Genomic DNA, 26250 nt, shown 5'->3' with positions numbered 1-26250 from the left:
GCTGCGCTCGTCACGCTTCGGGTTGGCGTTCATAGTAGGGGTGCTACAGTAAAAAATGCCCTTTGGGGTGCATTTAACATGATTTTAACACATGTCAATGATTTATGTGAAAAATGGCATCGCATCGCATGCAATGCAATTTTTTCATATACGATGCCCATCGTGGGAGCCGTGATACTACACAAGTACCTTAATGTTCAATATGAGAATGACAATTCAGGAGTACTGTAGCATTAGTACAAAAGCATTAGTAGCAATTCTGTATGGTCTGGTTCATGCGGGGTAAAAACATGACTTACTGCACTTGGTGACACCAACTCTAGTGTTGCCACTATAAATGGAGTGAACACACAGCCTTCACTTTACTACAAATATGAGAATAGTTGTGGTGGCTATAGTGATCAATAATGTTTGAAATTATTGTCTTATACTTACAAACTTAACAGGTTACTGAAATCATTTGCCTCTGTTGATTTTAATAAATTACATATCAAGTGTGCAATATGAAGCAATTAAGGTAGCATGTAATATAAGAACAACACACTCATAAAGGTGTAAAAAAACCACTACAAATGTACCTGTACTTGCATCCATCTCTCATAATCAAATGGTTCAAAAAGGTACTCTGGTTTAACATGAGGAAGAGATGCTCCTTGGTTTCTATATGAAATACATAAATATAACATAACTAATTTTAGAAATTATGACTTTCTTAATGTTTGAAAAAAATCACTTTAAAGTTTATTTTACTGAAATATAGGGGATATAATTGCAATAAAATATAACAGACACATATAGCTAACAAAAGAGGTTGAACATAAATACAGATAATATTTTTACATCATTTGGTTATATACACTGTTGACTAAAGAAAGATGGATGGATAGAAAGACATAGGGTAGTATTCAATGCCGCGGCGACACCCGCGGCTAATGCAGCAAACCTGCTCTATTTAGCCACGAGTCTTGCTGCTTCTGCAGCCGCATACGCCGATTCCCCCTCGCTCAAAAAAACGGAGCGAGAGACAATTGGCGTATGAGGGGGGTGAGTTGAATACTGACAGGGCGAGCGGTGACAACGAGCAGGAAGCCCTGATCGCTGTCACCGCTCGCCCACGGCATTGCATAGACCCCATAGAGATAAATAACGAGATCATCTGAGAGAACAATGCTCATCTGAGTAACCTTCAGATTACTGAGGGTGGCTGTTGTTTTCATACAACTGGTGGCAATGTGGAGCAGATTCTATGGAAAAATAGGACCGACACATCCCCGCAGCAGCTTCCCCTCACTAAACCACCCCAACATGTCCATCATAAGTAGGCACAGATATGAAAGATATGAAAACCATCTCTGAATCTTGCTGTGTTTAAAATTCATATTCATGTGACCTACTAGATAGTACTTATAAATGGAGCATATATTATGGTGATTATTACTTTATGAACATCAGTAGCTATAATACATTTAGATGCATTATTAAACACATTTACAAATTCACAGTTTTGGATGTGAAAGGATGACGAATCATAGTGTCTATGCAAAGAAAAAATTAGTGTTATCTCCAAAATAACTTCATGATAACTTATCATACATTAATGGTTCATTAAATGTTTACTGCTTGGACCGTCTGCTTAATTGATGTCTATTAGCTTTTATAATTGATCTAGCCAAGAATTTCACTGAGTACCAGGCTAACTTGTCTACTTTCATTAATTTCTCAAATTGTAATTTTTGCTGTCAACACAAGCATATCACTTACTTATTTTTTATATACCAAAATATAATATATATTATATATATTATAATATATACAGAGGCAGAAAGTAAGCAACAATATTACATGGGCCTGAGTCTGGTTCACTTGCAAAAGCAAATTCTCTCTCTAATGGACAAAACCATGTGCACTGCAGGGGGGGGGGGATGTAACATGTGCAGAGAGAGTTAGATTTGGGTGAGTTATTTTGTTTCTGTGCAGGGTAAATACTGGCTGCTTTATTATTACACTGCAATATAGATATCAGTCTGGATACAAACACCATCCAAATATAACTCTCTCTGCACACAATACATCTGCCCCCCCCCCCCCCCCCCCTGTTAGTCGTGCTGACAGGCTGCATCCCCAGCAGGTCCGCTGTTCTGTCTGATGGACAGCCCAAAACTTCTATCTCCCAGCATGCACATCCCTGGGGCCAGTTGCACTTCCGTCCATCGGCCCTTGGCCGGGTGACCACTTCTGCTCTGTGGTTGCCAGAGCAGCGGGAGACGCCTGGCAAGTGCACCTTCCCACAGCTGTCAGCATTAGGTCCTGCGGGATGGCTGGATCCTCCTCAGGTGATTGGTCACCTAAGCCCTTTTAATGGTATTCAGTCCAGCACAGCCCCGCCACTGATAGCTTTTCTTGTGGCAGTCACCTTCCTCCCTCTCAAATCCTATTTCTCTCCTGCTCAGTTTGCTCCATCTGTTCCTGGGATTCCGGCTTGCATCCAGTCCCGGTTCTGGTACTACCGTAAGTGCTTCACATTGGAACCCTGGTATTATTTATTTTATCATTTGCTGTCAGTAACATTGTGGACAGTTTGGTATTCCTTTCTGGTCCACACTTGTTACCTTTCCTCTGGGCTTTCCAGAGTATTGCCGCAGGTCTGCGCTATTTGGTCTGCATTAATCCTTGTGTAGTTACTTCCTGTTAATGGGACAGACCTTTGTGTGGTTTGAAGTGTTTTTGTGTGGCTTGTTTTGTGCATCCTTGTAGTGTCTTTTGTACTTGTGACTGGGTCACCTCTTGTTAGCAATGAGGTCATTCATACATTGTGTTAGCCTGCTTTCCTATATTTGACCAGGTGCCAATAGTTTAATTTGTTCAGGCAGGTCCCTTTAGCTAGTGTTCACCTTTTGACCATTTTCTTTATGGTTCTCTGGTACCTTGTTCCTGCTCAAGACCCGGTGGCACCACAGTTGGGGCAGACCTAATTCTCCCCTTCAAATGTGGCTATTATAGGCAAAGTCCTAGTTGTTGCAGGTACCAGCCATTCTTCAGGAATGGTAAACATACTGTAGGCAGAGTAGGGTTCACTATGCCTGTCCTAAACAGGGGTCACAGCTTTGGGTTCACACCCAAACTCATAACAACCCCTGCAGTGCACATGGCTTTGAGAAAGAATTTGCTTTTGCAAGTGAAGCAGAATCAGGCCCCATGTACGTTGTACATGTCAAGGAGATGTCTGCAGGATGTCTGCAATTACCCTAGTATTTATATAATATAAAGTATTTTGTGCGGCACATTAATGATTTGGACATTTCTGTGCTTCTATTAGATCGACAATGTCTAGGTCTGTGGTCGACCTTTTGACTGTAGACCTAGACATTGTCACCTTAGACAACAGGGTAAAAAAGTCGACAGTAAAAAGGTCAACATGGAAAAGGTTGACATGAGTTTTTCATGTGTTTTTGTTGTTTATGTCAACATATGTCAGCATGGACACCGTATAAGTGTACAGCGTCCCCAAACATGGCTCACTGCGCTCGACACACTATTATAATCTAACTATATACCCACATGGATGGTAAAGTATGAACAAGTCTTTATTTTCATTAAAAAAAAAAAAACAGGAAATACTCATTTCAACCCTTTTCATGTAAACCTTTTTCATGTTGACCTTTTTTGAACATGTCGACATTTTGACCATGTCAACATTTTGACTGTCAACCGATAGTTGTCGACCCTTTGACTGTTGAACTAGACACTGTAGATCTAATGACTGCATACCACTTCTAGGTATTAGGACAAATATGTGTATTAGAGACTAGTATGTAAGTGTGTTCTTTCATCTGTTTTTTTTTTTCATACCATTTATTGACATATTGAGAAAAGGAATAGTAGAAAATTAAATATGTTCCATCATCCACAGTGATAGAGCACTCATGTGCAAAGTACTGGTATCTTTTCCCAGAGATCAGTGATAACATACAGCATGGAAAAGCTAACATAGTGGACAGTGTTAAGTTTCAACTGAGATTTTAAGAGTTGATCTAAGATACGCCACTATTGAACTGCATCTCTATGCGTATTTTAAATTTGCCCTCCCTGCAGAACAACGTGGTATAGTCAAATGAAACTTTGCTTCTTCCTTTTTGCTTTGCTTCTAAATGAAGATACAGTATGGACCTATATACTTTTCATATATAAAAAGAAAGAGGAGAAAGATGTGATAAACCCACTTGCGTGTGTATGCACGGTAGGCAGTCCAAATTGCCAAAAGGACTGATGGCCTGATGGGCTGGTCCAGCCACCTGGAGGCTGGCCAGAGTTCTCAGTCCCCTGCTTAGATGGCATGCTTTTTTGCACATATAAATTTAACAGGATCCATTGTAAATAGAATGATAAATCCCATTAATTTAAATGTGCAGACTACTGTTGCCCTTGGTATTAATAATATACTATACTTGATGAAAATGTATACATTTTAGTGTCACACTGAAATAAATGTAACATTTTGTTGTATTTTAAAAGGATTTCATTATGATACATATGTATAGATATAGACAACTACAGTATATTAATCCTAAATCACAGATCTACTGTATCTTTTGGTCTTATTGAATCTCAGTCAAATGTCCGTTCTTACTTGAGGAAAGTGAGCAGTGTCACATGCTGCCAGTGAAGCTGCAGGACTCTTTCTGTGGGGTCAGAGGGCAATGACTGGCTTGCAGTAATTCCAGGAAGCATTTGTCCACTCAGGTAGAACAGCATGTCATAAATGGTTTTTGTCTGTTTGCCAAGATTTGTTGCTTTTGGTGCCTTTCTTTCAGATTTTGATAACTCTATTTTGCATACCCCACTGGAAAAAAAAAAAAGTTAGAAAAGAACACCATGTAAAACATGCTAAGATTTGGTACAGGTATATGTACTCTTCCACTACATAAATAAAGTGCTAAACAGTAGTGGCAGATATACGGATATTTAACATTTTCCACATTTCAGTGCAGTTGAAAATTCATTAAAAAAATACAAAAATATTGTTATTCAAATTATAAGTGTTTCCCAAATGTTTGAGAATCAAGCCTCCTAGATTATCGGCATTGTTTTCATGGCAAATGTAAACCAAAAGTAACTACTGTAACTCATGTCAATTCCGCAGGTATATAATCCTTAGGTTCAGTTATGTAGTGTTGGACATGATCAGTCGTGGCTTCAGAGTAAGGACCGCAGCACAGTTCAAGATCCAAACACTCAATAATCAGTAAAGCAGCACTAGCTGTGAATGTACAGCTATCAACAGGAGCAGCCAGCTAAATGGCACTACCTTTGATAGAAAATGTGTATTCCACTTACTGTTGTGTAGTTTTGAAAAATGTAACCATTATGAAGAATGAAAAAAAGCTTCATTTCAATTTAGCTATAAAAACATTTATAATTCTCTGGAATACAATGTGCTGATGTAGACTGAAGATAATACAACTATAATCTTATTCATAACCGGTGTACTAAAAACTAGAAACATGCTACAGATGTGGTGTTCAGTAAGTGTGCCACCACCATAAATGCAGCTTTTTCATTAATATTCTTGAATCGTTCTTATATCAGTTGAAACGATGGCTCACAACATGCTAATGTATAAAAGGGGGAATTTGGAATATGCCTGTTAATTTAACGTTGATGTCGGTTCCAATAATTGCATTTACTGTAGATATATTGTCTATTTTAAATTCTGTTCTACCTCCACAGAGAATGAGGAATCGCAATGGGGTTACATCCACTAGCCCATCCAAACAGGCTGAACCATGTTTGAACTGTGCCTAGAACTTTCTGGAAAAATATCCATTCTTCTGTGTCTTCTTCTGGATAAAATGATAACTCCAATTTGTCCTTTGTTCTTTGACACTGAATCCCACTGTCTCCACTTTGAGGTCTATCATTATCCAGCACATTATCGTCTTCTAAAATATGTGTGAGAACATCATAAATTAGAACAATTACAATTTTAAAACATTTCAAAACAAAATGATTTCAAATCATCTTTCAATTTCCCAACTGCACCGCAATATAATGCTTAGCACAGAATAAATGTTTGTGTTCTGGGATAATGTTATTAATGGCATTAATCTAAGTAAAAAGCCGCTTCCTGGGTATAATGCGCAGCTTTCACAGTTGACTAAAGCAATGGATAAAACAACAACAACAAAGTTTATTTGAATGTTTTGTTTTCATTAAGCACTTGGTGATTGAATATTTCACTTTGCACAAATTAGCAAATAAATTGAGCTTAATATATGCTTATTTTGTTCTTTCCTGTTATTTTGCGAATATACTTGTAGACTAGATCAATTCATCTGTAGAGTAAGACAGTTGTGAGTTGTATTATAGGTAGTGAGAATATACCTGAAGGCGACCAATGTGTGTTTACTGGTTTGTAATGTACTGAATGCTATAATTCTTTTTATCCAATAAAAGTGTTTCCAATGTTGTAAAAAAAGACAACACCTAAAACAAACTTATATTTTACTTGCTACATAAAATGGATATAGCATAGTATAGTAAGTGTTAACATTGTAAGCTCATCCCAGTTATTTATATGAATACTAGTAAAACCCCGGCCCTTATTATCTATAAAGTTATAAACCTACACCGAATAAAACCAAGACACAGTAGAAAAGTACTGCTTGCAGTTTTAGGAACATTCTACAGATTCTAATTTCCTTGTGAAAGGGTAGACACACAAAAAAATGTATCCCAAATTTTGTATGTTTAACAATATATGACCACAATTGGTCAAAATATTGTACCCACGCCACGCTTTGGGCAAGGTGGCTGGCTTTGCTACAGCTGGGCTCAAAACTGGTTACTATTCCTAACTGTTGCCCATGTGAATAGCAAATCAAGCCAAGGTTGAAACGAACATGAAACCCTGAAAAATCATATTTATGTATGTATGTGTGTGTGAACTGTGTCAACTGACCTTTTGAACCTCTTGACCTTATTAAATGTCTAACTTGTACATGTCGAGCATACCATTCTTTTGTACCTGTTGACCTATTGCATATCAATCATATGGTGTCAACCTATTGAGTATTAACCTGTTGATTGTCAAACTATCCTCCAGAACCCCTAGGAACAAAGGGAAAATGCTGTTATATTGCTCTTGTCATAATAGTTGGGCTGTACTTAGTTATTACTTATTAGCTAATTGTTTTCAGCCTGCTCCTAGATCAGATGTTGCTAAAGAAAAAACACAAAGATTATGGTAAATCTTCACAAGAAGAGTTGTCATGACAAACAGATCACCCTTGTATCCTCTTTCACATCACTAATACCCCTTTTCCACTTGCAAAAATATCCCGGGTTTTTGCACGTGAACGCGCATCATCCCGGGATTTAGTGCAGTGTGAAAGGGTCTTCCCGTGTTCAGCATTCCGGGATCTCTACCCAGGTCCTGACCTGGGTAGGACCCGGAATCGACACGGGATGCCGTCAGTGTGAATGGTCCCGATCGGCTACACGGGACTTTACGCTACCGCTATCGGGGAAGCCGCTTCCAGCAAGAAGCTGCCGACCTGCTGCAGGCCCCGAGCACCCGCAGCCCTGCCCCGCGTACCCGCTGCACCCCGGCCAGGAGGCCAGGAGCAGGTTCCCCGGGGACTACTCGCTGGAGCCGCTCGCCTACCACCCCTACCCGGCGGATGGCTCACAGAAGGCGGCCTCCGCCTCTTCCTCCCCCGGGGGGGACGAGAGCAAAACTTCCCAGAGATCGCACAGAAGTGACGGGAGAGTTCTCCCCCCACTCCCACTACAGCGACTCGGACGAGGCCAGCATAGGGGAAGTGCGTCCAGGGCACAGGCAGAGTGCAGCCCCCGGTGTCTATTGGATCCACTTGCACTCCCGGGTCATACCCGGGAATGTGTGAATGGGGCTGTCCCGGGTCGATCCCGGGTCTGAATGCAATGTGAAAGGATACATTCCCGGGTAGTGTCCCGGGAAGCATCCTGGAACACATTCCCGGGTATAACCCGGGACTGCAAGTGGAAAAGGGGTATTAGCCAGGTCGGAACTGGGATCGCGATTCCCAGCTCTGACGCTTTCACACTAATCCCAGGTCATCCATTATACAGAGGGGGACACAGAGTTTAGCCATTCTTATAACCCGGGTCAAATTGCCAGGTTGCCCAACCCGGGTTATAAGCTGTGGTGCTTTCACACAGCACTTCAACCCGGGTCCATATGACCGCATCCTAGGTCCGAGGTACAATGTGAACAGGCTATTATTGGACCATTAAGAGCAAAAAAGAAAAAACTGCGCTCTGAGGAACAAATATTGCCAAACCGTATGATACGTGGTATTATTTATTCCTAAAAAAAATTACATACAATACTTTAAAATAACTTGACATAAAAATAATTTCATAGAATACTAAAAATGGTGCAATTTGATACAAAATGCGATACTTTGTTGGGGAATAGCACCCATCTGATCTTCCTTAATGAGGATTCTGTTCCTATTGGGCTCAAAATGGAATGGCAATGAAGCTGTGGTGGGACAGTTAACGATATGACACTCACGTGTGGCAGGGTATTGTTGCTTTATGCTTGCAGCAGATGGAAAAGGTAAAGGAAAAGGAAAATGGACTGCCTGTACCCAAAGGGTCTAAATGAAACTGTCAAATCAAATGTGGCGTTATGATAGATAAACTATAACTCTGTCTCTTTTTATAATATAAGATATCTACGCAAATGTATCTAATGGAAAGCACTTTTGTGTTCTAATGATTTAATATCAATATTTATGTGGTTACCTTTAGGGACAAGAATATCCAGGCATGTAGCTTTTGTGTCCTAGCGGTTTAATATATATATTTGTGTGGCTACCTTTAGTGACAAAAATATTCAGGCATTTTTTATGTTAGTCTGTGTGGAGAATATTATTTACATAAGAATTCCTTTAAATTAAAACAAGGAATTTATGCTATACCTTCAATAATTATAAGCCTTATGTGGTATGCAAAACGTGGTCTCTAAAAGACGTTTTTAATAATATATATGAAAATGCTATCTGTTGATAAAAATATCTATTTGATTTTAAATAGAAAAATAAAAAATATTGAAAATATATAAAAAATGTGGACTATAATACAACATTATGTTTATTATATTGCCTAATAGGAATAGTCTCTTCCTTTCCCTAAATCTCTGCTTATATTAATCCTTTCTTCTGAAACCTTTCCTTATGGTTTTCAATGTATAAACAATAAAAGGTTGCCATAGGAACAATACATGAAAAAGCCGGGGGCTGTTTAAAACCAGCACCCGGAGCTTAATAAGGAAATAACACTCTGTCCTCCACTGGAACGCAAGCTGGAATGCAAAATAGGCTTCCGATAGGACAGAGAAAAGAGTAACAGCTGTTACCCTTTCTGGGATAGCGGCACCCGAAACTTCACTTCCAGGAGAACGGTACCTGGTCATTCAGCTCCTATTGAAGATCGGGAACTCCCAGTAACTATTTAAATTGTTTGTCTACCTGGCAATATTGCCAGGAACACTAAAGGTCTAACTAGAACCTGCGGCAACCTCTTAAGTAAGTAGTTAATACTACTATGAAATCCGGAGATCACGTGATAAAAACAAAAAGGTCACGTGATCGGAACCCCAGTGACCTTCTGGTCAGTTTTATTGTATACATTTTTATGTCTGCCTTCTATTATTAGGTATTAATTTTAAGATGCCTATTGTATTATGAATTATGTATGTTACAAGTATAATAAAAAGGATTTTGTTTAAATAAAAAGTTCATTAGCAACAGCTGGTGCAATTAGCGGCCATATTGGCCCAGGGTATAAATATACAGACCCTCCATAGGGAAAGACACCTTTGAAAAAGCTGAGATCCTCAGTGAAACGCCTCAGGCGCTGAGCACCCCTCTTCAAGCCTTCCTCCATTATTGTGGATTACAAAAATACCACCTCCATTTGGATACCTAAACCAGGACTCAACTGTTGGACTCTGCCCTTGCTTGGGCTGTACTGAAGTCATTCAATTAAGGACAAGACACTTACCACACTCCAAAGGGGACCTTTTCCATCTGCTGCAAGCATACAGCAACAATACCCCGCCACACGTGAGTGTCATATCATTAACTGTCCCACCACAGCTTCATTGCCATTCCATTTTGAGCCCAATAGGAACAGGATCCTCATTAAGGAAGATAAGAGGGGTGCTATTCCCTAACAAAGTATTGCATCTTTTATCAAATTGCACCATTTTTAGTATTCTATGAAAGTATGTTTATGTCAAGTTATTTTAAAGCATTGTATGTAATGTTTTTTTAGGAATAAACAGGGCTATTTTTCTACAGGCTCCAGCAGGAACTGTGGCCCTTATTCTAGTTCACTCTTTCTGACAAAATATTTCTTAGATGGACAAAACCATGTGCACTGCAGGTGAGGCAGGTGTTACTTGTGCAGAGATAATTAGATTTGGGTGGGGTTTTACACCTGCCTCACCTGCAGTGCACATGGTTTTGTCCTTCTAAGAAATATTTTGTCAGAAAGAGTGAACTAGAATAAGGGCCACAGTTCCTGCTGGAGCCTGCTGAAAAATAGCCCTGGGAATAAATAATATCAAGTATCATACTGTTTGGCAATATTTGTTCCTCAGAGCGCAGTTTTTTCTTTTTTGCTCTTATTGTGCTATTTTTTAAGGACTGACTATCCTTTATCAAAACTGCTGCTAAATTTGAAGAAACCCTGCGGTTGATACACACCATTTCTTTCCCTATTATTGGACCATAGATGATTGTAACTAGTGAAATAGCTTCAAGATATACATACAGGTTGGGTGTGTCTTATCTGGATATCAAAAAACAAATATTCTGAGAACCGTAGTTGAATATTTTGTTTTTTTGTGGGGTGGACCCACCCAACAGAACTGTTTTTATACTCAACTAGTCTCCAGGTGTCCCTTGGCGCTCCTCGGTGTCCATCTTTCAAGGCATTCCCGGTCCCAATGATGCATTGCGAGGGTACGCCACCGGCGCACCCGTGCAATTCATCATTTGGACCACGAATGCCTTGAAAGATGGGTGCTGAGGGTAATATAGTCGATGTGAGTATGAAAAAACAAACTATACCCAAAATCCCAAAAAATCCAGTATCAGAAATGCTCCTGGTCCTGAGGGATTTTGGACCATTACTACCTATTTATTCAATTCTTACATGTGAGACCACAAATTAAAAAATAGACTGTCTTAACAAACATCTTCTTTGCTTGCTGTTTCGCTCTATGGAACTCCAAAAATAATCACCATCTTAACAATGAAAAGCAGTTTTCCTAATTGCTAACCACTGCAGTAAACTTGGCTGGTATTTTTGTCTATTTTGTTGATGGATCTTTTGTACAAGCTAGGTTTACAGCAAATAAGAAAAATTACAAAAATACTGTAAAAGTATTGGAAGAGAGATTCAGATTTGGAAGGGGCGTGCCGAAACTAAAACTTAAACTGCAGCGGGGAAATAAAGCTGTCCATTATCTGTAGCCTACATGTAAAAGTAGCCAGTAGTTGCCTTATGTGCAAAAAATAAATAAAAATAAAGTATTTGCACTCCATGGGCCTTATTTTGGTTCATTCTTTCTGACAAAATCCTTCTTAGATGGGCAAAACCATGTGCACTGCAGGTAGGGCAGGTGTTACATGTGCAGAGAGAATTAGATTTGGGTGGGGTTTTACTTCAAAGTGAGATCTATATTGCAGTGTAAAAATAAAGCAGTCAGTATTTTACCTGCACAGAAACAAAATTACTCACCCAAATCTACTTCTCTCTGCACATGTTACATCTGCCCCCCCCCCTGCAGTGCACATGGTTTTGTCCATCTAAGAAGGATTTTGTCAGAAAGAATGAACCGTTGATTACTTTCTTGGGTTTGCTCCGATCTTATAATCAGGCCCACAGTAATGATTTAAACTGGCCATCCTAGTTAATAAATGTATTTATTTATTTACAGTTTCTTATATAGCGCAGCATATTCCATTGTGCTTTACAATTGGAAACAACAGTGCATAAACAAACTGGGTAGATATAAACTGACATGGAGGTAGGAGGGCCATAATAGGAGGGATACTTAAGTATAGAATGCCATAGCATTGTAGTCACATCAGATTACAAGACAGTCCTGATGGGATGCAATTAGATAAAAATGCCTTTGTGGTTGTTCCTGAATACGATAAGCTTGCCTAAAGAGGTGAGTTTTCAGGGAACGCTTGAAAGTTTGGAGGCTAGAGGAGAGTCTTAGTGTGCGTGGAAGGGCATTCCATAGGGTGGGTACTGCCCGACAAAAATCCTGCAAGTGTACGTGGGAGCAAGTGATGAGTGTGGGTGAGAGACACAGATCTTGTACAGAGCGGAGAGGTCGGGTGGGGATATATTTTGAGATAAGCAAAGATATATAAGTCAGTGTAATCAGAGTAATGGCTTTGTATGTAAGTAGAAGTATTTAATATTAAATGCGGTAATGTACAGTCAACCAATGGAGGGACTGACAGAGCGGATCAGCAGACGATGAACGTCTAGCCAGGAAGATCAACCTCGCAGCTGCATTCAATAAATACTTGGGTCTAGCAGCAGGGGCAAATTTAGAGGTCTGGCAACTCCTAGATACAACATTATATAATTCATTGACCATTGCCTCCTTCCCTACCAGTTACAAAATTGTTGTACAGGTAATGACAAAGACAAAAAAAAAAGAATCAACTAGACTTATCTGACCAGCGGGCTAACAGGTTATATGCCGCCGTTGTTTTATGTAAGTATATAAAGCACTGTGGATCATTTTAAAGTGTTATTATTGTGATATGTCATGAGTTGTACAATATTTGTTTATTTAGCTTATCTGTTTAATTATTGTAAAACATAGTTATTTTTGTCATTAAGCTATTTTTCTGAGATACGCATCTCAGATCCTGTTTTCGCCTTTATTTTCTCTCTGTATCTTTATACTTAGTTGTTGGTTTATTAATTAGTGATTAATTATAAGTAGCAAATAAATGGTCAGAAGAATATTTGAAGTACTATTATAAAGAAAATTGACACAAATGTCTAATTGATTTTAAGTATTTTAATATTTTATTTTGTATCAATGATATTTGAGTTCTTATGTGAACTATAAATTATATAAAAAGGCTGCTTATATAGGTTCTTTGGAAATACAAAATAAATATTTTTAGTTTGTGTTAAATAAGTTAAAGTGCATGCCAATTTTGCAGCGTTAAATTTGTAAATAAAGCTTTATTTGACTGTTTATTGGGACATTGGTTTCTTCAGAAGTTATTATAGTTATACTATTTAAATCAAATAAAAATAGACTTATATATGAGCATATGACTATGCAAAAAGTGTTAAATTGTGGTTTATAAGATCATTATCAGCCTGCTGGTGAATCTCTTAGATGATCTATTTTTTTCTTGGAACCTGGTAAGACACTGTTAAATGTTGACAGCATCACTTTATCTTTAGGATTGCTCTGTGTAATACATTTACTAAACTGGAAAGTAAATTGAAAATAAAGCCATTCCCTCAGATGAGCAGTCAGCCCTAAAATAAATACAAGTACAATACAAAAATGCACACAAATAAATTGAATCTGTTCCCAATAAAGCAGGTCTGTTTTTTAATATTTGCTTCTGTTTTATTAAACCAGTTGGTCATTTACTATTATAGTGATCACAATTTATTTTATTTTTTTCCTGTGCAGCCGGAAGGAATTACACATTCAAAATACATTTTCCTATATATTCCAAAAGTTATGTGCAGAACTATTATTTTTAAATATGAATAAGTGCTTCCTTTAATTTTTCTGGAGCTGAGGACTATAGATTATTTTACTAAGATGGGAGTTCTATTGCAGAATTTTGTATATTCTCCCCGTACTTCCATGGGTTTCCTCCAGGTACTTCGATTTCCTCCCACAATCCAAAACTATACTAGTAGGCTAATTGACTCCTAACAAACTTTAAAAAAGGGGCCAACTAGGCGCAGAAAATGGCTTCCTAGGAACTGTGCACTCAGCCATATGTAACCCCATATCTCCTGTGTGATAACTGTACTGTCTCTGCTTATACTGTTACCTACCTGGCTGCTGCAATGACCAGTGGCGCCACTGATGGCTGCCTAGGCACTGTGCAGTTCCCTACGTCTATAGCCCCCAGGGTATATCTAGTGTATTCCTGTATGTGTTTTTATATCTGTCACTGTTTAACTGTACCTAACTGGCTGTTGCACAGCAATCCAAATCAATTCCAAGTATACGCAAGTATACATGGCCAATAAAGTTCATTCTGATTTACATTGAAACGTACTGTATAAATAAAACTTTGCCTACCTGAGACAGATTCATCATATGTGGAGCTCGTAATAGCACCAATACCAAGGGAACTGGAGGAGGTACTCAGAGAAGGTGTTTCGGGTATGTAGCAAGGCCGTAGCACCGCTTCCCCAGAGCTGCAATTGTTTCCATTACTTCCATTATGGCCTAAATATAGTACACATGGTATAAAGCGTCATATGCAATATTCTCAACCCCAATATTATGACAAATTATGCCTTTTAATTGTTGTCATCTTATTGGCACAACTTTACCTAACAGACTGATTATATGTGGAATCAAACACATCTGTACCTTGTAACCATGGCATATATTCTGCAAACTCTGAAATAGACTTCTGCTCCCCACCTCAAGGCAAATGCATGGGTGAGTTTAAGGGGGGTATTCAATCTTTCTCGTACACCCGCAGCCATCTCCCGACGGGGGAGATGGCTGCGGGGCCCTATTCAATGCTGTCTTCCCCGACAGCATTGAACAGGGGTTTTGCGCAGAACGAGCCCGACAGCACAAGCTGTCGGGCTCGTTTTGCAGAGAAAAGCCGGAAATAGACGAGCTCCTGGCCTGGAGCTCGTCTATTTTCGTCATCAACTCGCGGCCACGCCCCCTTCTCACCGCTTGGTGGCCGGGACATTGAATCCCGACTGCCGAGCTCCAGGCGAGCAAAACGAGAATGGGACAGGGGCACGGCTGTTGAGCTTGCTCGACAGCCGTTCCCCTGACATTGAATACCCCCCCTAAGTCAGATCAGTGCATGCTCAGAAATGACTGACCACTATGCTACTTTTTGATGTAGAGCTGGGGACTGGAAATCCAGAGCGGCATCACCCTGCTCATAACCAAATTTTGTTATGGACATGTTGATGCACTATTATCTCTCTGTCATGTCCAATTAACCAGTTTTTTAGAACACAGTCTGTAATTATAGAGAAGATTTAAGATAATATACTGCTAAAATTCAATCAATGGTGTAAAAACATTAATTGTCATTAACTTAAAGAGTAAATCTAAATTCCTAGCACCTTGTAACATTTACAGTAATAGTCCAAATATCTCCGTGTGATTAGAATAAATAAGAACAAATAATAGTATTATAAGTGGAATTTTGGATGCTAGATGGATTTTCTATTAGCAGTTTGTGGTCTCACCCATTGAAGCACTGACTCACATACAGTATTTCATATGTACCTAATTTTATTTTCTGTAATTTTAAATAATTTAAGATATATTAACAATTATATTCTAACAAAGATAGCATTTGCATTTGACTAAACACAGTTATGAAATACAACTGTATATTTAGATAACATAAGAATACAGGTATTACAGCTGTGTCCTCATACATATAAGCCTCAATATACCATACAGTACAAGATGACTGTTATGAGTGTCCTGCCAGGTTCTGTGCAGCTTTGTATTATTGGGGAACCTTTTGTTTTTTTTGCCGAATACGTAGCTTACTCATGACTATGACATACAAGAAAACTGTACTGATTAACCCTTTGAATGCCAACATCTCTGTGAGAGATGTTCAAAATATCCACAAAAAATTCCAGCGTCGCTCAAACTTGTTATATAAATTAAAATAAATAATGTTGTGTAAATAAAGATTATATATCCTATATAAGGTAAAGATTACAGGTCATTATGATGAATAAAAATGTTTGCTTGGCAATTTTCACACCTACTTTGATAAATAAATACTTGGCACTCAAAGGAATAATAAGATATACAGATGTTTTTAAAATATTGAGTATAAGGGATATGCGTTTCACTGGTAGTTAAAAGAAGAGGTCCCTGAATGCTCTTGAAATGTAGATATAAACAGATATTGTGAATAGCCCAGTGCAGGACAATTTAGGATATATATACAGTACTGTATATATTCTTAATCCAAATTAGACAAGGTGTCTTGAAAAAGACACATAGTGAGTTGAAATGCCTTGGAGTTGGTCTGAGGAGACTTTTAGTGGTGTTGTACATGTAGGTCCTCCTACATCCTTGCGACAGTCACAAGATACAGACCTTCTAGTTGCGCCATGCGATAGTGTGACTCGGTAGCGCCAGGCGTCTTTTCATCTTTTCATACCTCTTTGGGCAGTATTCAATGAGAAAAGTTCTCCGTGTTTTGTGGAGAACTTGTGCTTTGTTCGCCTTGGACGGAGCATTTTGCTCTCCAAAAGCGAGCAACCCTATTCAATGTGAAATGTTTTCCGTCTTTCTAAGTGATGTTCTCCGTGTCTCTCCGTGTCTCTCCGTGTAGCAATTCTCCATCTTTTGATGGAGAGCTGGAATGTGAACTTTTAAACTAAAAGGTTTTTTTCTTAAATTTTGGTGTCAAAAAATCAGTTGTTTTTTTCTGTGAAGGGGCATGCTATTTTTATTCATGTGCTTATAGCACATGAATATATATTTAATTTAAAAAAAAATGAATTTTTTTTTTTTTTTTTTTTAACACAGTGCAGCCAGCAGGAGGCGCCGGAGCCGCTCATTAGATATTCATATATTCACTGCACCCGAACGTAACTATGCACGAACGGGTGCAGTGAATACTGGGTCCCCCGTTGGCTATAGGGGGGTGCAGCCTGGGTCCTGGAGAGCCCCCCTCCCCTCCACAGTCCTCTGGAGCAGCCAGGGAGACTTTAATCTCTCTGGCTGCTTCCGGCTCCCTGAAAGCTCCCTGCTCCCTGCAGGGGTTAAGACTCTCCGCGAGTGGCGGAGAGCATCAGCCACATTGAATAGAGGGAGCAGGAGTGGCAGAGAGCCCTCCGGAACACGGAGAGTGCATGGAGAGCGAAATAAAACGCTCTCCATGCACGGAGAACTTTATCATTGAATACTGCCCTTTGTGTGACAGTGGCTCTATCTGCATAAGAAATGCTACCTTATAGTGTTTTCCTGGAAAAAAATCATGGCATTTCTTATGCAGATATAGCCACAGTCACACCAGGCATTCCGCGTCTTATTTTGATCTACAGAAGTGTCTTGTGCATCCTATTTGCATAGTGATGTGAATAAGACACATTTTGGCAAACAAGACACTAGACTTTAGTAGAGCTGTCCGGGAAGTCTCATCTGAGGGACACCTCTGTATGACACTTGTACTGTATATTACTGTATGTGTCACTGTGTCTGCATACAGAGTGAAACAGAACTTGTATTGGAAAATAACTGCTACTGCTTCATTTTAGCACATTTACAGAATCCGAGACTAAAAATATTCCTGATGCTACAAGATTATAACGCAAAACAGTGTGCCAATCGGGGCTGTCTAGTCTGCAGCAAAGATGTATGAGGACACATCTGTATATGTACAGAATCAATTTAAAAACACGTAAAAGGTATATAGAGAATGTAAAATCATATCTAACGAAAACAAATAAAGCTAAATAAATTACCACTTCTTAAGATGACTTGTTGGTCTGTGTAGTGATATGCTAAATAAGGATACACAGAGAGTATACAGTTTTCAGCAACTGCAGTAACCTGAAGGGGAAACCTTAAAAAAAACAAAAAAACATTAACACAGAGTGCACTTGAAGTAAATGAAGTTGCTTTGAAAACAAGATACAATAATATGGATCAGTTTAAAGCAATAATAGCATTGCCCATATCATACATTTGGTTATGATGTAGAGTGAGAAATTTAACATTGTGTCAAAGAACATTACACTTGCTTAGACATAGAGATTTAAATTTGGGTGGGGTGTGTTCAAACTGAAATCTATATTGCAGTGTAAAAATAAGGCACCCCGTTTTCACCTTGCACAGAAACAAAATAACTTTCCCATATCTAACTCTCTCTGCACATGTTTCATTTGCCCCACCTGCAGTGCACATGATTGGCTGGTGATAAAGTACCAGCCCCTTTATCACTTCTCCTTCCTTATCACTGCTTCATACATCTACCCCTGAGTCTCTTTTAGACTGTAAACTCTCACACACAGGGCCCTCCTCCATCTTGTTATCCTATGACACTATACATGTCCAAAGTGCAATCCATCCAGCCAAAACCGGGTGTGGTATGGGACTCCGACAGTCGGGATCCCGACAGTCATTATCCCGACATCGAGATACCGACTGCCCGGAGTCAGACAGCACGGCGAGCGCAAAAAAGCTTCTTGCGGGCACGGTGGCTCACTACGCGAGTGTCATGAACCTGACTTGCTTCAGTCAGTTTCTGAGGTTTCTATGCCTGTTTGCTCCTAGCTGCTGCTGTTGCAGCTGCCCTGCATTCCCAGTGATTAAGTCTCCAGTGAACTTCCCTGAGTTCTGCAGCCTGATCCCTGACCCACACACACCTGTGCAGTAATCAGGTGTGTCTGTCTTTCCCCAGTGTTGATTAGTGCTGCGGCTGGCAGCCAATCACAGAAAGGCAAGGGGGATATAACTCAGGCCCTGGGCCTTCATTCCTTGCCTTGAACAATTGCTTACCTGTTCCTCGTGTCAGAGAAGTTCCAAGGCTCCGAGATCTCCAGGCTCCCCTGTGTCTCTTTTCTCCAGTGTGCATCTGCAATACTTACCTGGTTCTCACCATCTCCAGAAGACTCCTGTGATTCCATCCCTGCAGTTGAGTAGCCGGTGTTCATTACAAACATCGTTTGGCTTTTCAGCATTCAGTGACTTTTCCACCTGGTCCTGAAAACTGCCGACAGGCTCTGTCGACTCCGGGGTTGACTACTCCCTGCTGCGCATATAGTGACTACACCATCTACGTCCTATACTTCCAGCAAGTACCCTGGGCTCTCCCTCACCCGTCAACACCACGGTTGACACTACAAGTCGACACCTCCTGCAGTTCTCAGATTGCACAGCTACCTGTATCTCTTCAGTGCGATATCCCTAGCGGGCCTGTGTCCAGAGGACCAGGGCAGGGGGCCGCGACCTGCCTGTCAGACGCAGCGAAGTCCAAAGTTCCTTGCGGGACTCCCTGGTGAATACCGCTGGCAGGTTAGACTCCGCGCCCCTGTTCCTGGTCTCCGTCAACACTCTGGTTCACTGTGCTCTGCACCCCAGTGCATGTCCATACTTAAAGCACCAGCGTTCTGCTATCCAGCGCCCTCCACTGGCCCACCACGGTCACAACCGGGAACACAGAAAGCCCCAGTGCTGACAGTTTGTTCAAGGCCGATGGACTCGGTTCAAGACCCCAGTGTGGGACCAGCGGTCATCCAAAATGTTACCGCTCGGATAGAGACTCAAGAAGCCACTCAGCAGCGAGTGATAAAATATCTTCAAGAGGTATCCAGTCGATTGGATACAATGCAGCAGTCATTGTCAACTCATGTGTCGACTGTCCAAAATTTTTTACCACCCACTTCCCATTCCAGTCTCCAATTGCCGGTACCAAGCAAATACGACGGTGATTCCAAAACCTGCAGGGGATTCATTAATCAGTGTCAAATTCAATTTGAACTGTTACCTCACAACTTCCCCACAGCTAGAATAAAGATTGCATATATCGTCTCATTGCTTTCCGGAACTGCCCTCGAATGGGTATCACCGCTGTGGGAGAAGTCTGATCCTCTCCTTGCAGACTATGACAAATTTATCGAGACTTTTCGCCGTATTTTTGATAGACCAGGTCGCTCAGCCTCTGCTTCCACAGATATCCTTCAGGTCAAACAAGGATCTCGGCCCATGGGGCAATATGTGGTCCACTTTCAGACTTTGGCATCCGAGTTACTGTGGAACAATGAAGCCTTGACAGCTGCGTTCTGGTTAGGAGTATCAGATCGCATCAAGGATGAGCTGGCAACCCGGGATCTTCCAGATCGGTTGGAAGACCTTATCTCCCAATGTGTCAAGATTGATTTACGCCTCCGTGAGAGAGGTCTTGAAAAACAAAAGAAGTTAATTCCTAGAGAGATTCCTGAATCACGTTCTGTGTCTCCTGACCGTGAAGAACCCATGCAAATTGGTAGATCACGCCTGACTCCTGTCGAACGTGCCCGCAGGCAGCGCAATAGATTGTGTATATATTGTGCTGCTTCCAATCATTTCATTGATGCCTGTCCTGAGCGTTCAGGAGAACGCCAAGGCCTGACCTGCAATGGAGAAGTCAGGTTGGGTCAACTTGTGAAATCTCCTCACGATAATGACTTTGTCCTTTCAGTGTCCCTCGAGACTCCAGCCGGACCCATACCCAGTTCTGCCCTAGCAGATTCCGGGTCAGGTGGAAACTTCATCTCTTATGACCTTGTCTCCAAGTTGAAAATTCCCCTGGTACCCATATCTCCGCCTATCTCTGTTACCGTGATGGATGGCAGCAAGATTCCTGGCAGTGAGGTTCATTTCCGTACTGAACCTGTCCTTTTAAAAGTTGGTACTTTGCATCAAGAGTTAATAAAATTCTTTGTGATTCCCAAAGCATCCTATGACATTGTGCTGGGGCTTCCATGGCTCCGACTCCATAACCCCAGTATCAACTGGTCCACTTTACAGTTGGAACATTGGAGTCCATATTGTCGTCAGCATTGTACTGTTCCGGCGCTGCCAACCGGTTCCACGAATGTCGCACCATTTCCTGGTTGGCCTGACACCTACAGAGACCTTATGGATAAGCATGCTGCCGATACCCTGCCACCACCTCAGGAGTGGGATTGCTCCATCAATTTGCGCCCAGGGAAAATTCCTCCTAAAGGCCGTACCTACCCGGTATCAGTCCCTAAGAATCAGGCCATGCAATCTGGTAATAGAAAGAATCTTCAAAAGAGATTCGTCCGACCTTCTAATCCTCCTGCTGGTATAGGTGTTTGCCCTGCAAAGAAAAAAGGTGGTCTCCGATCTTGTATTGATTCCAGAGACGTAGAATCCCATCGCTCTCCAGTAAAGGAGGTTCCACGTCAGCTCAGACAAAACAAGCCCTATGATAGGATTATGTGCCGTTCTGGTACTCTGAGTGTAAAAACTGATGTCCTATCTTGCTCCATGAAGGAGGACTACCCCATTCCTGATTCCATCGCATTTGCTCCTACGCAAGTATCTCCTACACCTCCTTCTGGTAAGACATTTGTGCCCCCTGAGCTCCGCCCAAGACAGTTGTCAGGGGTTCATAAATCTTTGTTCCCCGGGCGTCCTGGTGCCCAAAACACCCTCGAGACTCTGCAACGCTCCGATGGATGGCCACAGATCAGAGAAGATATCAAAGAATGTGTGACATCCTGTCCAGAGGGTACACAGCATAAAATTCCTTTCCAAGGAGGTCCTATCCTCCACGACCATGTTTTTCTCCAGGATGATACTCCGATAAATTCAGTTTCCATCGATGATGGATGGTCCACCTGTTCCGAAGATGAAAACTATGTTTTGCCTCAGGAAAAAATTAAATTGAATTCTACAAGTTGCTATCCAAAAGCCCCTGGCTATCTTACTAGATGCAACTTAAGCGATAGTGGAGTCCTAGCCTCAAGGGCCCGATCCTCCCGTCCCTACCAAGTTCGTTGGGGTGTTCGGAGTCCACCCCTAAAGGAGGGGGTACTGTCATGAACCTGACTTGCTTCAGTCAGTTTCTGAGGTTTCTATGCCTGTTTGCTCCTAGCTGCTGCTGTTGCAGCTGCCCTGCATTCCCAGTGATTAAGTCTCCAGTGAACTTCCCTGAGTTCTGCAGCCTGATCCCTGACCCACACACACCTGTGCAGTAATCAGGTGTGTCTGTCTTTCCCCAGTGTTGATTAGTGCTGCGGCTGGCAGCCAATCACAGAAAGGCAAGGGGGATATAACTCAGGCCCTGGGCCTTCATTCCTTGCCTTGAACAATTGCTTACCTGTTCCTCGTGTCAGAGAAGTTCCAAGGCTCCGAGATCTCCAGGCTCCCCTGTGTCTCTTTTCTCCAGTGTGCATCTGCAATACTTACCTGGTTCTCACCATCTCCAGAAGACTCCTGTGATTCCATCCCTGCAGTTGAGTAGCCGGTGTTCATTACAAACATCGTTTGGCTTTTCAGCATTCAGTGACTTTTCCACCTGGTCCTGAAAACTGCCGACAGGCTCTGTCGACTCCGGGGTTGACTACTCCCTGCTGCGCATATAGTGACTACACCATCTACATCCTATACTTCCAGCAAGTACCCTGGGCTCTCCCTCACCCGTCAACACCACGGTTGACACTACAAGTCGACACCTCCTGCAGTTCTCAGATTGCACAGCTACCTGTATCTCTTCAGTGCGATATCCCTAGCGGGCCTGTGTCCAGAGGACCAGGGCAGGGGGCCGCGACCTGCCTGTCAGACGCAGCGAAGTCCAAAGTTCCTTGCGGGACTCCCTGGTGAATACCGCTGGCAGGTTAGACTCCGCGCCCCTGTTCCTGGTCTCCGTCAACACTCTGGTTCACTGTGCTCTGCACCCCAGTGCATGTCCATACTTAAAGCACCAGCGTTCTGCTATCCAGCGCCCTCCACTGGCCCACCACGGTCACAACCGGGAACACAGAAAGCCCCAGTGCTGACAGCGAGCCACCTATTCTATTCTCCCTCTATGGGGGTCGTGGACCCCCACGAGGGAAATAAGCGGGTGTCCGTCGGGCACCCGGCTGTCTGCATTTTGACAGTTGGGATCCCGACGTCGGGTAAATGACTGTCGGGATCCCGACTGTCGGGAACCCGTCCGGCACCCGCCAAAACCATGGCACCGGTCATTGAGTGAGTTTTATTGTTATTCATGCGGTCAAAATTATTTATATTTTTTTGTCAGCTTATTTTATGTTTTATATCACGTTAAAGAGTTTTTTGTTTTTTAATTTTCTTTGTATATTGATGTAGTTGTGTTTTTAATATAACTACTTGTCTGTACAGTGCAATGGGCAATTGGTGGCGCCTAAAGCTAAAGGAAAATAATATCTCTGTATTTTGAAGTTAAAAATCATAGTAGAAAACTTGTATTATAAAAGTGGTTAGTGTGTGAGCATGAAGAAAAAAGTCTTAGTGACTATTGATTTAGATAAAACCACACACAGGAGAACTAAATAAAAGCAGAATTGAGTCCTCATTGCAATAGAAAATCATCTTGAAGATTAATGACTCTTGTAAATGAAGATGAGTATAAGGTCAAAATGTTCTCTGGAATTCAATACTGACCGTATGATACATGATACTTTTTTATTTTCATTGAACTCCATTCACTGCCTTTTATGACAGTATTCATTTTATATACGCATTTATTTAGGTTTCTGAAAATTGGGTTTTTGTTTTATTCTCCCCATATCCACATTTAAACTTGTACTCATGCCGAAAGTGAAGCATCACATCTCTGATATTGACATTTCAGCTGTTTCATATGAAAGCTTTATGAAGTGAAACTGCAGCTTTTAGACAGTGTTGCTGAGGTAAAAGTCGATTAATCAACAAGAGTTGACCTCTACTTTTAGATAACACAGACTTTCCGCCTTATTCTCTAGATGGGAAATTAAAGTTTGATCCTCTTTTACCATCTTTCTCAGCTCCTCTGGTTTCATTTTTTTGCTGAACTCTGGATCAAATCTGCCTCTGCAAGCATCAAATAGGTTGTCATATGCTACCTTACAAATATGTCTGGTCAAGAGTAAAATTTTTAGTTCCTCTGACCTCTCAAATGAACAAGGCGATTTCATTCACAGTACTACTGCAAAGTTTTATTTTTATTTTTTTGTTTTACACAGTATTTAAGTTTTACTTCCTGGCATATAAATACTGAGATCTAAAGACTTGGTGAACGGATAACTGAGAAGCGGTGAGCAGATAATGCTTTATGAAAAAGGTGGCTGCTACAGGTCACTACATGTTCATTCTGTAGATTGACACATAAACAGATTATCTATAAAAAGAATAATAATTTGTTTATATGAACAATTATTATTTTTATCCTTTACTTATAGGGATATTTTACACAAAACCATAAATTGTGTTGAGTATAAGTTGAGTATAATTAACATTGAAAACACATTTTCTTAAATAATGGGCCTCTGAAACAGTATCTTCCCTTCTCTAGACTGCCCACCATCCACCTTAGTAAATAAGCTTACATAACATGGAAACTCGATACTAGCACTGAAGAATGTCTTTATTTGAAGAGAGAGAGAAGACATTCTCTAAATGACAAGACATTAGTAGCAATTTCCAAATAGCCATTAATCCTAAGTATTAAAATTGTATTTCTAGTTTCTATTTTCCTTACAGTAATATAAGTAGAATGACCAAGGGTAATATAGTGTAGGAGATGCACATGCCCACATAGAACTAGCCACACGCACAAAGACCTAGCCTCAAATGTTCTGCTTCATAGAATAAGAAAACTGAACATTTTCAGCCCTGGACCATGTGGCACCAAATCTGTCTCGGTGTGTTAATTACATTTACAGAAGACAGTCATTTGTAGACTGACCCTATTTTATGTGAAGTATATGAAGCATGTTAATACCTTAGGTTACAAAGACATCACTGTTCATAGACAGCGATGTCTGGACAGAATTCTCAGTAGTAACAAACAAAAGACACTGGCTCAAATCACAATCATACAATCACAGCTGCATATCCAGAAGGCTATTGCAGTGTCCTTTAGCTCCATTGGATATGGGAACAGAAGAACCACCAGAGTTTCCCTGTTTACCCCATTTGACACCAAACACAGCACCTGGGCTTGTGTCATTACTAATTAGACCCAAGAAACCAAGCAACATGTCACCTTGGGGGTTATTCTAGTCCATTCTTTCTGACAAAATCCTTCTTAGATGGACAAAACCATGTGCACTGCGGGTGGGGCAGATGTAACTTGTGCAGAGAGAATTAGATTTGGGTGGGGTTTTTCTTCAAAGTGAGATCTATATTGAAGTGTAAAATCATGCAGTCAGTATTTTCCCTGCACAGAAACAAAATAACTCACCCAAATCTAATTCTCTCTGCACATGTTACATCTGCCCCCCTGCAGTGCACATGGTTTTGTCCATCTAAGAAGGATTTTGTCAGAAAGAATGAACTAGAATAAACCCCCTTGTCCGATGAGTAACAGTTCCAGTTGTTTTGGTCAGGGTTTAGGCGTGGTGCAATCACCTTGAGGCCATGTACCCCAGTTGTCAACAATGCACCATGCAGGCTGATGGTGGTTCCAAATGGTGTGGGTGTGCTTGGGTTTTGTCCACTCATCTGCCTGAACATGTCATTGGTGACCATTTGCAGCCATTCATGGACTTCATGTTCCCCTCAACAATGGAATGTTCCAGCAGGATAATGTACCATGTCATTCTGGAGAGTGGCCACCACGTTCACCTGACATGACCCCAATCAAGCATTCATAGAATGTGGTGGAGATGTCCAATCGCACCCAGGGAACTGTGCCTACAAATATCAAATTGCTGCAGGAAGCTATCCAAACAGATTGAATATAAATCTCTCCAGAGATTATCCATTAACTTGAGAAATCAATGCCATTTCTAGTTTTTGCACTTCAGTGGGCTAGAGGGGTCTACTATGCACTTATCCCATGACTTATGGCACTTCAGTATAGAATTAAGATAAGTCTAAATAGTTCAGACCTAATTATCTAATTATTTAGAACAAATATACACATTCAACACATTAACCATAAAGAGTTCTGTGCAAAAATCAAAATTGAAAACATCAATAAAACCAAAACAAAGACATCAAATCTGTGCTCACTGAAACTGCGCAATATATGTTAAATATCCCTGTCTCGAAAGAGAGAAATGCATTTGTTACCCATCAGCCATTCTCCTGTTTGCATACTTATTTCCCTAATGTGCACTTGCAAAGAAGTTACAGAAAATAGGCAATAGTCATTAAATATATTATGTGCATCAACATTTGCAACCTGCTGGTAGCCAAAAAAAACTCAAACTCCGACTGTGAAGACTAAAAAAACTCATAAGAGCAGGAAGCTCATTTTCATTAAACAT

General features: G+C 40.8%; 1 protein-coding gene across 3 annotated transcripts in view; it reads right to left on the bottom strand.

Annotated features, from left to right (window-relative positions):
• Positions 1–26250, bottom strand: part of CFAP47 (cilia and flagella associated protein 47) — a 474937-nt gene that overhangs the window by 310386 nt on the left and 138301 nt on the right. For all 3 annotated transcript variants that reach the window (XR_014470467.1, XM_083174330.1, XM_083174331.1), the window contains exons 28-32: positions 17767–17867; positions 14369–14518; positions 5720–5939; positions 4628–4840; positions 579–660 (exon numbers count right to left, since the gene is read on the bottom strand). Coding sequence is in view for 2 of the 3 variants with exons in the window: in XM_083174330.1 (XP_083030456.1) it covers positions 579–660; positions 4628–4840; positions 5720–5939; positions 14369–14518; positions 17767–17867 (766 nt within the window). In the remaining variant the exon portion in view is untranslated. The remainder of the gene's footprint in view (positions 1–578; positions 661–4627; positions 4841–5719; positions 5940–14368; positions 14519–17766; positions 17868–26250) is intronic.

Source organism: Crinia signifera, chromosome 2, assembly GCF_055691185.1.
Source record: "Crinia signifera chromosome 2, ASM5569118v1, whole genome shotgun sequence".
Lineage (NCBI taxonomy): Eukaryota > Metazoa > Chordata > Amphibia > Anura > Myobatrachidae > Crinia > Crinia signifera.
This window is presented reverse-complemented; position numbering and strand designations above follow the sequence as displayed.